General features: G+C 39.5%; 1 protein-coding gene across 3 annotated transcripts in view; it reads right to left on the bottom strand.

The window, feature by feature from the left end:
- Positions 1-630: 630 nt before the first annotated feature.
- CD28 (CD28 molecule) overlaps positions 631-18460 on the bottom strand; it is a 32599-nt gene continuing 14769 nt past the window's right edge. For all 3 annotated transcript variants that reach the window (XM_010352628.2, XM_010352629.2, XM_030916544.1), the window contains exons 2-4: positions 12469-12825; positions 10030-10154; positions 631-4711 (exon numbers count right to left, since the gene is read on the bottom strand). In XM_010352628.2, the coding sequence (XP_010350930.1) occupies positions 4583-4711; positions 10030-10154; positions 12469-12825 (611 nt within the window). In that variant the 3' untranslated portion in view covers positions 631-4582. The remainder of the gene's footprint in view (positions 4712-10029; positions 10155-12468; positions 12826-18460) is intronic.

The raw sequence follows: 18460 nt of genomic DNA, 5'->3' as shown, positions 1-18460 counted from the left end.
TGTCTGCTATTCAAGCACCTTTCCCTTCCCCTACTCACAAGATGATAGGTGTGTGTGTGTGTGTGTGTGTGCACGCTATTAGAGTGTTCAGCTATGATATGAGTATGACAGGTGAAGAAGTTGAAATTTTCTGTCCCCAGCATTTCCATTTGTGAGCACTTTTTGAATCAGAGTCAGAGAAGGCATTTATAGAATTTGTTGGGGGTAAAATCACCCCAGAAAAAAGAGCAGCAGGTCACTAGTGGGATGGGATTTTAACTACAAAGACAACATTTTCAGAAGTCTTAAACTAAAGACATGTTTAAGACATAACCAATACTCCATTAAGAGGGAATTTGGGGACTTCAATGGAAAATCAATTTACTCCTGACAGTGGCTTAGTTGGCATGAATTTTCTAACAGTATTGGTTTTCCTCACTGCACAAAAATTTCTAAAACATAAATGAACTTATACTCATCAGATTTTCTTTCACCAGATTTGGCTGTGTATATATTTTACCTCCTGTTTTTTTAATAAAATGAATTTTTGGACTTCTTAACAGGAAAGTAGAAAATAGAACTGGCTTTCTCCCTCTCAAAGTATGATTATAACATTTAGACTGACCGTTACATAAGGCCATGTAAAACTTATTCACTCAGTCAATAAATATTTATTATATACCAGGCACTGCTCTGGGCACTGGAGATACAGCAAGAAACAAAGCAAAGTTATTTGCCTCATGAAGCTTATAAACCATAAATAAATAAGAAAAATGTCTAATGTAAGAGATGGTAAAATGCTATGGAGAAAAATAAGCAAGGAAAGCAGACAGGGTATGGGGGAGTTTAACTAGGGGAGAAGATGACACTTGAGCAACGACCTGAAGGGTGACGAGGCAAGCCAGGTCATCTACAGAAGGACATTCCAGACAGAGTAAATAGGGCATGTAAAGGCCCTGAGGTAGGAACGTGCCTGTGCTGGTTGAGTATTCCTGACACATTCCTATATGTCAGAAAGTATGCATGTATCTATAGGAAAGACTTCCTGAGCCTCAAATGGCCTTGCAGATAACACAGACTCCCTCACCCCAGGTCTGAGAGAATCTATGTCACTGTCTTTGACCTGGATTAGTAATAAGTCTATGCAATCAAGATCCTGGTTCTGGGTCCATTATTGGCACCATCTCTAATCTCCAGGATGTAGTTTACTTTAGCACTTTGGGATCAGTGTCCAGGTCTGGTATAGTTCCCATCTGGCAGTGCAAATGGCTGGGATAAGGGATGAGACATCCATTTAACCATCAATATCCTCATTAAAATAGCCCTGAGGACTGGTGGCTCAGTTAGTTAACCTGAGGGACTGATGCGGTCAAGGCTGAAGTTGGATCTCTCTCAAATTTCTGAGCACTCACATGACACAGAACACACAGGGAAGCCTAACCTGACAGCTCAAAGAGGTCAGCCATTGGTCTAATAAGAAATTGTGACTGAAGTCAAGCAAACAAACCAGAAATGTAACCCGCTTGAAGTGAAATTAGTATTTGAAACTCTAGCTTTTTCAAAAAAGGCTAAACTGGAGATTTACACAAGGATTTACCCCACACCTCTTTTAAATAGCAAGTTCTCTCCAGATTCATCGCCAAAGTGAAGCATATCTATTCTGAAAGCATATTTTTCTTAATACTAAAAGACAATATTAAAGTACAAATTTAAAGCAGACATATAGTAGTTTAGTAATTTTATCACTGAATATATAGAACATAATGTACACTTGGTCTCTTTAAATTGGCATGCTTAACCCAAATAGGTGAGCTTACAATCAAAAATTACAGGAGTACCATTAATTATAAGACTTTTACAATAATAGCAGCAAATGACATTGTTTTCTTCATAACTACCATATCTGAAACTATAAAAGCATTGCTCCAACCACTGTTTTTGAACCATTTCTTGGTTCATACTAATAGTGAAAACGGACTTCCCTATATAACATTTCTTGTTTCTGTGCAGAGTGAGTAAGAAACATCTCAAGTGTGATTCATCTTTAGTAGGCCTACTTTTCCAGTCAGAAAACAAAATCATTTATTACCATAGATCAAGTCTTTCCATTAAAAAAAAAAAAAAGTATTTATTTATTTGCCACTGCCATTTCAAAAAACTCTTCAGCTCTGTCATTTCAAATACAATCTGATAAGTTGGATAACTGTGTGCCCAAGAAGCTGGCAGTGGCATAGGTGCAGGGCAAATCCAATAGTTCTTCAGCACCCAAGTACTGCTGAGTTTGATCTTCTTGAGACTGATTAAATTCATGGAATGGAAGCCCATTTAAAAATCAACCAAAGTACAGTATTTTCTATCTGGAATCTCAAGATTCCTACTCCTCCCCTCCTCACATTAGAAAAAAAATTAAAATACCTCTTTCTACACATAAAAGTGGGAGGTGCCCTATATTTCATTACAAGATAAACTATTTCAAGAAACAGGAAAATGATGGAAGTTAAAAGGTCCTCATATTATAGCACCTCATCCCTACGTAGTGGGTTTAAATTTGTGTTACAATTTTCCCCCTTCTTAGGCTATTGCCCAGTTTAATTTTTATACATAATTTATCTATATGGCAATAATACCAATAGTTAAATATGTCAGGCATACTACTAAATGTCAGGGATAGGCAGAGACAAAGACAGACTTGGGACATGCCCTCATGGAGATTATACTATAGGAATATAGTGACCATTATCTCCATTTTATAGTTGAAGAACCATCATCTTAGGTGGACAGTGACTTGCCTGAGGCTATTCAACTACTAACAAGACTTGAACCAAGTCTATGTGCCTCTAAAACCTAAGCTCCTTCAACACCTGAATTAACTGAAGCATGAACAAATGGTGAGGGCTGCTGAAGGACCATTCTTCAAGGTCCCCAGGCATATTTTAGTTGACTCAAACTGTAGGCAGAAAAATATCCATGGTCATTTCAGAGTCAGGCCTTACCCAGTCCCTTAAGAACTTTGATGTTCTCTTAAAAGACATTCCAAAATACTTTCCCATGTGAATGGACCTCCAAGGTACAGGAGCAGATGAGCCCAGAGTTTTGGAGTTCTGAGCCCTAAACCACATAAAGTCCCTGTAAAGGAGCTCTCACCAGGGCTCCTTCTGCCTGACACCTTCTGGAAGATTGTCACCTAATGCTGGCCACCTCCTCAGCACATGGCAAGAATTTCATCATTCCATTCTATTCATCTTCCTTCCGAAGAAGCTTCTTGGGATTCATCCTCATACTCTAATGAATGCTAACATCCCTTTTTCACAGTATTCTCACTTCTCCTATGGACACTCTTTCCACATCCTACTTTGGATCTCCACACCGACAATAAAGAGACCAACTGTGCAACCCTGAAACATATGAAACAGGAAAGCTCCTACCTGGTCTGATTGGAATGAACTGTTAAACAAATAATCCTTCATAGTACTCAAAAAATTTTGTGGTTTTGTTGTTGTTGTTTGAGACAGAGTCTCACTCTGTCACCCAGGCTGGAGAGCTGTGGCACAATCTTGGCTCACTGCAACCTTCACCTCCCAGGTTCAAGTGATTCTCATGCCTCAGCCTCCTGGGTAGCTGGGACTATAGGTGCCTGCCACCAGGCCCAGCTGAATTTTGTATTTTCAGTACAGACAGGATTTCACCATCTTGACCACGCTGGTCCTGACCTCAAGTGATCTGCCCACCTTGGCCTCCCAAAGTGCTGGGATTACAAACATGAGCCACTGCACCAGGTCCCATAGTGGTCAAATAATTTCGACATAAAGTGACCTTATTTCCTGACATATTCTTTCTTGGTGTAGGAGAACTATTTTATTCTTTTGAAAGTATATTGTGAACATTAACACTGAAGTCTCATGACAAGGAGTGAGGAAAGCAAGTTGGTTTACCTGATACTGCTTTGAGGGAATCTCTCATTTGGTCAAATCCCTCATTTGGTCAAAATGACTAAATATGATCAGAATTCATAAAAGACAATGTCTACATATTTCTAAACTAAAAGGAAAACAGCATTAAATAGGAACTAAGTGGCTCATTTCATGAGTGGGAGACAGTGTTTTAATGGTTTTTAAATATGTCTTCCTATCCCTCCCCCTACTCTAACTTACCCCATTTAACTCACTAACCAAAAGATTAAACACCCATTTAACCAAAAGGAATGATTTCCTAGCCTTTCTTCTGCAACTAAAATATCTGTTGATACCACACTTTGCTTGACTGAGATGTTCTGATGAGTGAGAAAAGAAACAGGCTCCCAGAATCCACTTCCTTTTTGTTTTCTACCCTAACTTCTCAGTCAAGTCAATAAATACGTGGTAAGTTGGAATGTGGGTCATGGCACTGTAAGACTTGGCCTGCCACAAGAAATGTCTTTTACTTCATTTCAGAGTCTCAAAATGATCTTGATATTTGGTCTAGTCGCTCGAGAAAAATTGGCATTGGTGGCCCAACGGGGGCCTGAGGTGGCCGGCTGGAGATGAGGCGGTCATTTCCTATCCAGAGCAGTGATATTGAGCAGATGGGGGCTGCCAGCCGGCTGGCTTCTGGATAGGCGTCCGTGTCAGGAGCGATAGGCTGCGAAGTCGCGTGGTGGGGCATAGGGCTGGTAATGCCTGCGGGTGGGCCCGGGGCGGCGGGGAGTCATGTTCATGTAGTCGCTGTGCAGGAGCCTGCTCCTCTTACTCCTCATCTGCAGATAAGAGAAGTGTCAGTATGGAGGGACAATGTCATGGAAGGAGTTCTAAGACTTTGGACACAACTATTGATATTATTAACTGTCAAATGACAGAGACACTAAAACACTAACCTTTTTTGAGCACCCTGGACTTCAGTAATGACTAATCACACCCAACTACTGACTCTTCACATTGAACTCAAAAAAATCTCAAAGAAAGTATTTTAGAGAAATGCATCCCTGTTACTCTCATACTAATCAACATATCCACTATTGATATGTAAATACACTTGAAGGCCCTTTCTCCTTTGACTAGGTTAAGCCTACTCACATTGGATCTTCTTACATTAGCATTTACTTAACAAGCTGTTTTTCCATAATTAACCAAAGAGGACCTTCAGCTCCTCCAGAGTCTGGAATAATCACAAATTTGTAAAGATGGAGTCCAAACTAATGGCAATTTACAGTTCTAGACAACTAGTACATTCCTATTTCTTTATGGGTATGTATTTCTATAAAGACAATACTGTCATTCATCTCTCTTTCATAGGCTTGGTTCCCTCAGGATGAATTTCCACCAGAAGGTAGGGAAATAAGGGCAATCATTTTGCCCACCATGAATCTTAGCAAAATTTTTGACTAAGGGTTAGGAGCATCATTTCTGGATCAACTTGATAGTAAAATTTTACATTTCTTACAAATGACCCAGGAAACATCTAAAAACAGAAAGCCATCAGATTTCTGGATTCAGAATTCTCTATTATGAAAAAGGTGCCTAGTTCCTGACATACAGGCCGATACTTAAGTAGATAATGCTGTACATAAATGACATGATACCTAAATGAATAAATAAGTGAATGATTTCAGCCCTGGTTTTGTTTCCATACACTCCTGCCTGAGCACTTCACACCTTCCTTGTCAAAGGGGCATGAGTAAGTGCTAAAGAAAGGCTTGAAAAAACACTGACCTCCAGGTTACTAAACATAGCTAACATGTTTTAAGTTCTCACCTTCTTCAACTCTCAGCAGCATTCTATACTATTGATAACTCTTTTCTTTTTGTGATACTATTTTTCTTTGCATCTATGACATCCCAGTTTTTATCCTGTCTTGTCACTCCTTCCCTGCCTCCTTTGCAAGCTCATCCTTCTCTAACCAGCTGTTAGAATTTTTCACTGCTTGGTCCTAGGCCTTCTTCTCTACTGTATCCTCTTTCCCTAGGCAATCTCATCCACATTCACAGCTTCACCTACTCATCCAAATTTATATCTCTGGACTAAACCTCAAAGCCACTGTAAACTCAACATGTCTAAAATAAATTCAAGATTTCGCCAAAATGCTGGGTTTTTTTTACCAGTGTTTCTCATCTGAGTGAATGACACTACCATATACACAGTTGCCCAAGACAGCCCTCCTAACCTCATCCTTGACACCTCAAGCTCCCTTAATCCCTGTCCCAGGGGACATTTAGTGAAGTCTAAAAATATTTTAGATCATCACAATGGGGAGGGATGCTACTGGCATCTACTAGGTAGAGGTCAGAGATGCTGCTAAACATCCTACAATGCACAAGGTAGCCCTCTGCAACGAAGAATTGTTTTGGTTCTACATCTTTTCTGTAAATGAAAGACTAGAGCTGTCTTGAGCACAGGATCACAGCAGGGCAGGGGTGAGACCAAGGAAATGTCTGTCCCCAGATGAGTGTAGAAAACAGCTGATAACCTGGGAAGCATTTTTAGTACTTACTCCAACCCCGCGGACTCCCTTTGCCAAACCTCCAAGTGTCAGCCTCTGCCTCTGGACATCCAAACCAAATCACAGCTGGTAGAGAGGCCACAGTAATAAAGGTGTCTTGATTCTCAGGTTCTTCACATTGCACGCAAAGATAATGAAAGGTCTGTTGCAGTCAACTCCCATGCTTATCCTCAAGCGATTGTCAGATGGTGGACTGACTTACTATCACCCTAACTCTAAACACAGCTGTGGGATGAAAATGACAAATGCATGGCTGGGAACAAACACCATGAAGAACCTACAGCGCCCATGTTTATCAAGTATGTGTGCATATGTGTGCAGGAAGTACCTACCCTATGTGTCTATGTCATCTCCACCCCTTCAACAGTGAATGTCAGCTAATGGTATGTGATTTCTGAACCATTCCTCCTTTGCCCTTCTCCCCATGCCAGCCTTACCCCCTTGTTTCCTGGGAACAGCAGCAACACACAGGGCATACGCAAGGTAATCTACTTAAGTACCTGGTCTTTAAGAATCTACTGGATTATTATACAAAGCAGACACTACCTGTACACACACTATCTACCTTCCTCACATTGTGATCTGCAGTGGGGAACATAATGTTTTCTTAAAAGATTTCTTTAGACTAGGAAAACAGACAGCTTTACCAGCACAGCTGTGTGAATGGAGAATTGAAAGACAGTGACAGGTGCTGGCCTGTGACAGCTTGACCGAAGGGAGCTCTTTATTTACTCAAATGTCAACATCAGGTCAAGAACTGAGATAGAATCTGCAGCTGCTCCCAGAAACCCGCTCAGCCTAGAAACCCACTCAACCCAGAACTGCCTACAGTAGCATATCATAGGCCCTCAGGAAGTTCCGGAAAACAGCAACTTACATCAAGGCACACTGCAGACCAGCCAAAAATAGGATCTCAGAAAATCACCCAGGAAATAGCTAAACTCCAGGGATCCATAATGGCCTAGATGCCCAGCTCAGCAAGGTACTTGTTGCTTAAACAGCAACAGCAGGAAAAGATGAGCCCAGAGTAAAAATACTATGTTATTCTACGAAATATAGATAAACTTGTATTTATACTCTTTTGGTAAGAGAATACAAAGACCCAGGTTTGAGATGCAGATAAGTGGTAGTTTTTATTGGGTAACCGAATTGACTACAAGAGGCCACAAATGACAGGCCTGCCCAATTCACAGGGAGTCTGTAAGACAAAGTAAAACAAAAATAAATTTTTTTAAAACAAAGCAAGATGAATCTCACTAGGAATTAGTAGTGCTGCCAAGGAAAAACCCAGCATGTCTGTGATGTGTCTGAGTCGAAAGTGAACAGTTTAAATTCATTGAAAGTGAGAAACTGTTTTTGTCCCTTTGGGTGACTCAAGTCACTCAGCAAATTGATGTCTCATTATAGTAACTGACATTCTAATGCATATTTATAATAAGTTTTCAATAATGAGCAGTGTCCTCTGCCACTGAAGGTTAAAGTAGTTCCCAAAACTACTTTCTGCAGAGCTAGTAAATTACTTTGACCTAGGTCAGCATATCACAGGGGAATGCCTTTCCTGGAGGGGTACCCAAAGGGCCACTGCACCTGGCCTTTAAGTTAGAAAGTTGAAATTCCCAATGAGAGGATTGAAAAGCCATACGGTAGGCATAAAAGCCAATGTCCAGAGATTAAGAAGAAACAAGAGCTAAGAATTCTAAAAACTCTAAAATCATCAGCAAACACCACAGAGGATCAAAGCTAGAAGTTAAGTTGGATGAAGACACCAAGATCTGGAAAGATGAAAGTAGTCAACTAACATCAGAGGCAGAATTCAGGCAATACTTTACAATACCAAAGCCCCACCTTCAGGGTTGGGCAACTTGCAGAAGGCAAGCCAGGCAAATTCTTAAGATGATACCTAGTATAAAGAATTTCCAAGAACAAGCGACCACTTTCTTTCCTACCCTGCAGCAAGTACAGAGTAAGCAACAGGCAACCTGACAAATGTCCATCTGAGCCCTAGGGTCTTCTGAACTGCAAGGAGCATATGGGGAACAATTGAAAGGTAAGCTTCGGCAATAGGCCAAGAAAAGTCTAAAAGAATCTGAGACTGGATAATAGGAAGGCATGACTGTGGATCCAGGTCGGTACCTGCAGTCATCAAGCTGATAGTAAACAGAATGACTTCACATGATAAGGCTTTCAGAAATTACTGACTCATCTACGAATTAGGTAAATATATGGATTATGCCTTAAAGATGAGTATCATACTTCAGGCAGACTCATTTAAATCCTTAATTTGACCTCTCTGGAGGTTATCAATTCATCAATTCAATAAGCATTCATTAAGCACCAAATGTACTTAATATCAAATGGAGAATATCAAGATAAATAGTCTTTTGGAGACTATCTAGAGAAATAGTCTTTTATCAGCCGGGCGCGGTGGCTCAAGCCTGTAATCCCAGCACTTTGGAAGGCCGAGACAGGCAGATCACGAGGTCAGGAGATCGAGACCATCCTGGCTAACATGGTGAAACCCCGTCTCTACTAAAAAAAATACAAAAAAACTAGCCGGGCAATGTGGCGGGCGCCTGTAGTCCCAGTTACTCCGGAAGCTGAGGCAGGAGAATGGCGTAAACCCGGGAGGCGGAGCTTGCAGTGAGTTGAGATCCGGCCACTGCACTCCAACCTGGGCGACAGAGCGAGACTCCGTCTCAAAAAAAAAAAATACTCTTTTATCTTTGAAGAGAATACATTTCTCATTGAAGAAATGACTCATTCATGCATGTAACTTCTAGAAAAAAATTCAAAGACAACATGGAGTAAATACATTCTGTACCATAACTGTGTACCTAAGAAGTTTCTGAGTAAGAACAAGTGTCACTCAGGGGTACGTTCTTAACTGTAAACGCGTTCATCAAAATGTGTTCAAACCCAGGCCAAAAATTCAATGTTGAGAAAGGTAAAGAAAAATACACCACATTTATTATGTAAACATTTGCAAAAGTTGGTACTTCAGTGGTGAGAGCTCAGAAAATTCTAACTCCCATTATAGTTTCATAATGACAGCACCATACTTGGCCTCACACAATTCAACTGCTTCAGAGGAGAAAAAAATATGACTCAGATAAACAGATCTAGTTTCTTTGCTAGGTTTGAATACACAATTTCAGTAGCCAAGTTTCTCGTGATTTTTGATCAAGCCAATATTGTCCATTGGCTTCAGTTGCCTAGCTTCCCAAGTTGCCTAGGTGTTTATACATATATACGCATTAAAACTGTTTTATGTGTCGTAATTATATTGCAAAATGGAGAGAAAAAAGGCAACTGCTCCTAATCCCTTCACCCTAATTTGCCCATTTAGCTTCTTATTTTGCCTCACCACCTACTCAATGCCTTCTGGGAAATCTAACTCATATCAGATTTTTATCTCAGATAGAGTAGAACGGGCTAAAAGAGAACCTACTCGAGCATGGGGAAAAGAAAATCATCATCATATATTAAACAGAAAATAAACCACATAGGCAAAATTCTTGAATGTGTTCAGATTGCATGTGCAGTGGAAAAGTTACATAAAAGCAGTGCTGCTTCTCTTACCCAGAAAATACTAAAGGCCACTGTTACTAGCAAGCTATAGCAAGCCAGGACTCCACCAACCACCACCAGTGCCCAAAAGGGCTTAGAAGGTCCAGGAAATAGGGGGCTTGGACAAAGGTGTTTCCCTGAAAAACAAAATACAGTGGATTAAATTATATAGGAATAGCAATTGAGTACATTTCCTTCCTTGTGAACATCAGAGAAAAATGTGAAAGAAATAAAAATATTAAACATATTACCAGCTTAGAGTGAATAGATTTCCTGTTTGAGACTTACCCAACCCCACCACTGACCATGACCTGGTCAGTTTTCATGACTACAGTTGAAAGCCATTACGTTAGGATGGTACACTGGTAGACTTGTATTCACTTGACTTTGTGGAATCTACTGTGTGATTCAAAATGGTGACTTCCAATGGCCTTAACCTACTTTACCCCTTTCTCCCATCAGAAGATAGTTAATCTAGACCCTAAACTGCATCCTTGGAATAAGTTAAATAATATACATGTTTTCAAGCCTTAAGAAAATCATCAGCCTAATATGGCAGTCAGAACATTGGACTGCTAATCAAGAGAATAAATTTCTAGCTCCAACCCTGCCTAATAGATTATATGATGATGAACAAGTCGCTTTATATCTTTAGGAATCAAAAGGGGATGAGAAGGAACCTGTAGAATTCTATTCAAAATTAGAGAAAATTAGAACTAGAAAGCATACCAAAAATCCTCTAGTCCATTGATTTTCAATCCTAGCTGCACATTATCTGAGGAAATTTGAAAATATAATGATGTTCAGCACCCCTTCCTCAACCCATATCAATTACATCAGAATCTCAGGGCTGGAACTAGGCATTGGTATTTCTTGTAAAATCTACTCAGATTTATAATATACAGACAGGACTGAAAATTACTAAGTACAGGAGCATTGGTGTCCTTCTCAGTTCTACTATAAATGATATGTGTATGTGTATGTATACATATATATAAAATACTATCCTAAAGTAGTATATCATTCATATAGGAAAAAATATTTCACTCTTAACTATAAGCAACATAGCATAATTTTTAAACCTTTGACTTGATACAAGTGAAATATTCTGTTTGGACATTATAGATACTAGAAATCTAAATGGGACTCAGCAAACAAAATATTCACACATTAATTGTCTCTATTTTGCCAGAACACAAAATCTAATCTGCCACATTAAGTTAACGATTCTTTCCTTATTTAGTATCCTATTTTTCATCAGCATGGTTCTGTTCCAGCATAGAAGAAAAACCATTTATTGGCATTATGCTAGGATTCAATACAAAACTGAACATATACATTTCTTATTATCATTCCACAAAAAGGAAAACCTATGATATATCCACAAAGTATACCAAAAAATCAAATTTTACTTGCTGCTACCAATAAACTGTATTCTTCTGGGTTGAGGAATCATGATTTTTTTCCCTAACATTTAGGCAGAACATAACACCAACAAAAGCTCAGCAGACTTATTTTCACTAATTCACAAATACCGCTTAATAGTTGTACTGAGTTTTTGACTATGAAAAAGTTAGGTGACTTATCCAAGATCGCAGAGTTGATTAATAGCAAATTTTATGTCCCCTGGTTTCTAGTTCAGCATTCTTTGTATATTTTAGAAAATGGAAAGGTACAGGCTGGGCGCGGTGGCTCACGCCTCTTATCCCAGCACTTTGGGAGGCCGAGGCGGGCGGCTGACGATGTCAGGAGATGGAGACCATCCTTGCTAACATGGTGAAACCCCATCTCTACTAAAAATACAAAAAATTAGCCGGGCATGGTGGCGGGCTCCTGTAGTCCCAGCTACTTGGGAGGCTGAGGCAGGAGAATGGCGTGAACCCAGGAGGCGGAGCTTACAGTGAACCAAGATCGCGCCCTGCACTCCAGCCTGGGTGACAGAGTGAGAGTCCGTCTCAAAAAAAAAAAAAAAAAAAAAAATGAAGAAAGAAAAAGAAAAGAAAGAAAGAAAAAAAGAAAATGGAAAGGTACTTTTACAGAGGAAGATTATGGAGCACAAAAAAAGAATTAATTAGAAATAGAACTAAGTCTTCCTGAGTCTTAACCCATTAGACCCAGTTGTTACTTGAGGGCACCTGGGCTTACATTTTAATGGTAACCTCTTTTCTGTCATGATCCACTCGAATGGAGAAAAATGATCTATTCCCACATGCGGTAACTTCATCACTTACTCTCACTCAATGTCAGCAAAGGAAAATAAAGATATTCAAAATATAACCTTGAATCTCCTCTACAGTAAAAGGAAAAAATTTTCTGAAAACATTGTTTGTCTTTGTTAGTATCAAATCACTTAGGCCTTACTCAACCTCACCACTGACCATGACTTAGTTTTCAGGACTGCATTTGAAAACCATTATTTTAGGGTGGTACACTGGTAAAACTGTATGTTACCTTTCACATGGATAATGGTTCCATTGCTCTTCTCATTGTCTAGGTAAGGAGGAGGATACATGACTTCAATTTTGCAGAAGTAAATATCTGTTTGGTTAACATACAAATTCTGGAGGTAGAATGTCACTGATTCATTGCCCAATTTCCCATCACAGTTGAATCCCGTCTTTGAGGAAACCTGAAGCTGCTGGGAGGAATTCCCATACACAACACAGACTTCCACAGCACTATCCAGTCCTTTATGAAGGGATGCCCGGAACTCCCTTGAGAAGAGATTGTAGGAATACTTGCAGCTAAGGTTGACTGCATTGTCGTACGCTACAAGCATGGGCGACTGCTTCACCAAAATCTTGTTTCCTGGGGGGAAAAAATCATTTGCTTAGAACAAGAATATAAGGATAATTTTTCTTCCTGAAAGAAAAATGTATTAATTAACTAAATGAACAGATCTCCAGCAAAGGTTTTCTCTTGGCAGAAGATGTAGGACCTCTTCGAGGGATAATTATACTGAGAGTTCAAAAGTTAACATTTTGATATTATTTGCATCCTCTTTTGAATGGAGCAATGGAGGCAGTACATGGCTTTCTGTTGGCATTGAGCACCACAGCTATACACTCAAAATTTTTAAATCTATATTCCTAAGAATTAATATTAATCATACATTGGGCCAATTTCCTGATTGGGTGATATATTTGGAGGTGGCTTTATTGCCTGACAGACACACAAATAGATTTGTTTCTTTGTTTGTTTGTTTTTGAGACAGGGTCTTGCTCTGTCGCTCAGGCTGAAGTACAGTGGTGCAATCTCAGCTCACTGCAACCTTCACCCACTGAGTTCAAACAATTCTCCTGCCTCAGCCTCCTAAGTAGCTGGGATTACAGGCATGCACCACCACGCCCAGCTAATTTTTGTATTTTTTTAGTATAGATGGGGTTTCACCATGTTGGCTAGGCTGGTCTCGAACTCCTGGCCTCAAGTGATCTGCCTGCCTTGGCCTCCCAAAGTGCGAGGATTACAAGCATGAGCCACCAAGCCCAACCTACAAATAGATTTGTTTTTAAGTTGTGATACAGGCTTTTGTAAAGGAATTAAAATATTTTGAAACATTTTTACTTTGTTTATTGCCCATTCCAGGAGTGGGATGAAGAAATAAGAAAAAACATACCCAAGAGTTTGCTTTAATTTGTTTTCCACACCAAATTAGAGAATAGCCTCCTCAAGAAATTCATAGATTTATTCCGTTAAATCATAAAAGGTGAAAGACTCCAGAGGGGAGTTACCTCTCTGGTCCATTATCTACCTTTACTGCTATCCCAATAAAAGATCAAAGAATCTGGAGACCATTTAGTTCAATCTTTAAAAGCAAAGAAACTGAAATTAGGTTATCATCTCCACAAGGGAAGAGAACACATTGATCTCATTTCCCATGGTATCCTCATCGTTGGCACATGACAATATTACTTTTTTTTTTCTTTTCTAATGACTGTATAAGGCCTAGAAACATTAGCTGGTTTGTCTGAAGTCACCAAACAAATGGTAAACAAAGCCAGAACTAAAACCCAAGTTATCTACGACCAACTAAGAAAGAGACCACTGAAGCACTGAGAAATTGAGAATCAACTTTGCAACCAAGAGACTTTCCAAAATTTTTCTTTTTTTTTTTTTTCTGGAGATGGAGTTTCACTCTTGTTGCCCAGGCTGGAGTGCAATGGCACAATCTCAACTGACTGCAAACTCTACCTCCTGGGTTCAGGTGATTCTCCTGCCTCAGCCTCCCGAGTAGCTGGGATTACAGTCATGCACCACCATGCCCAGCTAATTTTCTATTTTTAGTAGAGATGGGGTTTCCCCATGTTGGTCAGATTGGTCTCGAACTCCCAACCTCAGGTGATCCACCCGCCTCAGCCTCCCAAAGTGCTGGGATTACAGGTGTGAGCCACTGTGCTTGGCCCTCAAGAATTTTTCTAAAACAACAAACCACTTTGTGTCTTTGATTCAAATTTCAATGCAAACAAAAGCATTTTTTTGTTCTTGTTTTGGGGTGTGTTCATAATTATTTACCTACTTGTATTTCTTTTAAGTTTATTTGAAGCAACATCCGTATACGCACACTGAAGAACCAAACAAATCCGATTCATTTTTAAACGAAATTTACAATTTAACTGAATTTGAATTCATACACACAGGTGTTTTGTTTTGGTTTTGGTAAGAAGGGAATGGCATAGAACTAAATTAATAGTAACTTTTTGTCTCCTATGTAATCAACAATGCTGGCCAGGCATGGTGGCTCACACCTTTGTGATCCTAGCAATTTGGGAGGCCAAAGCGGGAAGACTGCTTGAACCCAGGAGTTCAAGACTAACCTGGGCAACATAGAAAGAACCCATCTCTACAAAATTCTTTTTAAAAAATCGTTGCTGGCTTTATATCAAGAACTTTAAAATGAAAAAATATCTGTGCCCAGGTCCTCCCGCTTCCAGAAATTCTGATTTAATTGGTCTAGGATGGGGGAAAGGATTGATACTAAGTTTTTTTCTTCATTTTAGATAATAACTTTATTGAGATATAATTCAGGTACTATAACGTTTGCTATTTTAAAGTATACTTTTTAGTATACTCACAAAGTTATGAATGAATCACCACTATCTGATTCCAGAATATTTTCATTACTCCATAAAGAAAGACCATACCCATTTACCGTCACCCCGCTTCCTCCCTCCCTTAAATCCCTGGAAACCATGAATCTACTTTGGCCCTATGAATTTGCCTGTTCGGGACTGTTTTTATAAGTAGAATCATACAATATGTGGCTTTTTGTGTCTGACTTCTTTCACTTAGCATAATGTTTTCAAGGTTCATCCATGTTGTAGCGTGCATCAGAACTTCATCACTCTTTATGACCAAATAATATTCCATTGTATGGATATACTACATTTTGTTTTTCTATTCATCACCCTTTGGTTATATGAATAATGCTGCTATGAGCATTTGCATACAGATTTTTATGTGGACATATGTTTTCAACTCTCTTAGGTATTTGCCGCAGTAAAATTGCTGAATCATATGGTAACTCTGTGTTTAACTTTTTGAGGAATTGTCAAACTGTTTCCAAAGCAACTGCACCATTGTACATTCTCACCAGCAGTGAATGAGGACTCCAATTTATCCTCATCCTTGCTGACACTTGGTATTGTCTATCTTTTCTATTGTAGCCATGCTGGTGGGCATGAAGTGATATCTCATCATGGTTTGATTTGCTATTTCTCTAATAAGTAATGATGTTAAGCATCTTTTCATGTGCTTATTAGCCATTGGTCTATTGTTTTTAGAGAACTCTCTATTCAGATCATCTGCCCATTTATTAACTGGTTAGGTTATTTATCTTTTTATTATTGAATTATTAGAGTTATTTATACATTTTCTATATATATATATATTTTCTTGACAGTCTCAATCTGTCATCCAGGCTGGAGTGCAGTGGCACAATCTTAGCTCACTGCAACCTCTGCCGCCTGGGATCAAGCAATTCTCCTGCCTCAGCCTCCCGAGTAGCTGGAATTGGAGGTGACCACCACCACCCCCAGCTACTTTTTATATTTTTAGTAGAGATGGGGTTTTTCCATGTGGGCCAGGATGGTCTAAAACTCCTGACCTCAGGTGATCTGCCTGCCTCAGCCTTGATACAAGTTTCTTATCAGATATGTGATTTGCAAATGTTTTCTCTCATTCTGTGGACTGTCTTTCATATTGTCTTAAAAGTTCCCCCACTTAATTCTAATATTCAATTGGGTTGAAAGCCACTATGGCCTAGTGGAATTCACCTGACAACATATTTAGAATCACCTGGAAAAATCTAAAAGCCTTTGGTTTTCCAAGGCCAATTAAATCAGAATCTTTAGGTATAGGACCCAGACATCCATTCATATTTTTTTGTAATTTTGTAATTTCTCTAGTAATTCTAGATGGCAGTCAAGTTTGAGAACCAGTGGCCTAACAGAGGAAACCTAATTTCTTATCCTCAGATAGGCCTCCACAGGCTTTTCCAACCTCATTTCCTCAAACCGAAACCCTCCTAATTAGACAGACCATTTAAGCCAACATCCCAGGAACACACTGTGAGCATTCCTACCTCCGTGCTTTGTCTACTAACTCCTTGGAACAGAGCACCACTCCCTTCTCAGGTATCAAAATGATTACTATCTGTATCGCTCACTTGACATTTGGTCGAGTTCTACCTTTTGAACAACTCTTGTTTCACATGCTTCAATTTGCTTAGCTTTGGATTCATGTACAATTCCCCTAGGCCCCTGGTTTCCAAGTCTCTTGACAGAAAGGACCACATGTTATGCTTCTTTACATAACACAGTATGACTAATAGACTCTCATTAAATAATTGTTGAGTGAAAGATGGTGATCCGGCTGTACTGTTGTTACCAGCAGCTAGGTTTGACTACCATCTCATTAAATCCTTGTTCAAAACCTGTGTCAACAACTTTAACTTCACTTATTATTTGTTCCACAAATATTTTGCAAAAGCACTGAAAAGTAAACATGCAAAGAATCAAAAGGTTCAACCTGTCTTCATACAAACATCCAATTTTTTTTTTTGTTTTTGATTTATTTTGTTTGTTTCCTTTTTTTCACTTTGAAGGAGATATTAGGTCAGTTCTGATTGGAAGAGCAACCAACTCCAGCAAGCAATGCCTGCATCTCCCCTCCTTTTCAGAGAATGCAGGTTAGGCATTTGTATTCTGCTTGCTCACCCCCCTGGGAATTGTGTTTCTATTGCTAATTATTTGGATTCTGTTTTAATGCACATTCAAATTCTTGCTGATCTGCCTTTGTGAGCTGATTTAAAGAAAAACATGAGAATGACAATAGGACTTCTTCGTGGGGATAAAAAAGGGAGTGCAGGTGGGCTAGAGAAACCTCAGATGGCTCCCCAGTTTGACTCTCTCCCAGCACCCACAGTGAGGTGGAGAGAGGGAAGGGAGAGGGAGGAAAGAACAAAAGCTATGGCATCTAGAGTCCACTGGTTTGCTGAATATGTCCTGTCTAACTCAGGGTGTGACGTGTTCCTAAGATGCACATGGGAGAGAAGAATTGATTTCCCAAAAATGAATGGTTCTCAATTCCTGTCCTTGGGCAGCTCATGATCTGATGGGGAAGAAAGATATAAATAGACCCTACTTTAAACATAGTGACACAGTGATCTGCACAAAGCTTCTGGGGGGAACTGGGAAACCAGCTAAGGATCTACAGAGATGACTGCTGACCTGAGTCCTGAAGGATTATGCATACATGGATTTGACCAACTTTTACTAAGTAAAAGTTAGCCTGGCTAAGATTGTCTTTGTGTTGGGGACTGGGGTGAGGTGGGAGAGTGTGTGTTTGGGCTGGGGGTGAGTTAGGGGACTGTGGGGAGGATAAGACAAAGACAGAAAAAGAGCAGTCTGGGCAAGGGAGATGAGGAGGGTAAGAAAGAGTGTGGCAGACTTGGGGAATTACAGCTCCCTTCTTTTTGCTGGGCCATGAGTTATGAAAGGGAAGATTGTCAAAGTAAGCATAGTTCACTCCATTAGAGAGCCTGGGCTCTCTTCTGAAGGTGATGAAGGTCTATTGAAGGCTTTTATGCAGAAAAGTGCTAAGATTTTGCTGGAAAAGAGCTTGAAAACTATTTGTTTTCAATAAGGCCATTTGATGAAAAGCCATCCAATTTATTGTTCATGTTTATTTTCCTCTCTCTTCTTTGTCAACATAGATCATTTTTAAATTAGTTAGCTCTCAAGCACAGATACTATACTTGAAATAGTTTGCTTACTATGTGTTAATATGTGGCGAACAGCCTCCTAGTTTAGAGTTCAAGCTGAGTTCAAGGTTGGCTGATAAAATCTCTTGTTTCTCAATATTTATATCTTCATAACATTTGGTTCCACCTTGGTTCATGTCAATAATTCAGGGAAGCCTAAATGGGAAACTATCTCATAAGACC

This window comes from Rhinopithecus roxellana, chromosome 14, assembly GCF_007565055.1.
Source record: "Rhinopithecus roxellana isolate Shanxi Qingling chromosome 14, ASM756505v1, whole genome shotgun sequence".
Taxonomy (NCBI): domain Eukaryota; kingdom Metazoa; phylum Chordata; class Mammalia; order Primates; family Cercopithecidae; genus Rhinopithecus; species Rhinopithecus roxellana.
The sequence above is the reverse complement of the archived record's forward strand: the minus strand, read 5'-3'. Positions and strand labels throughout refer to the sequence as shown.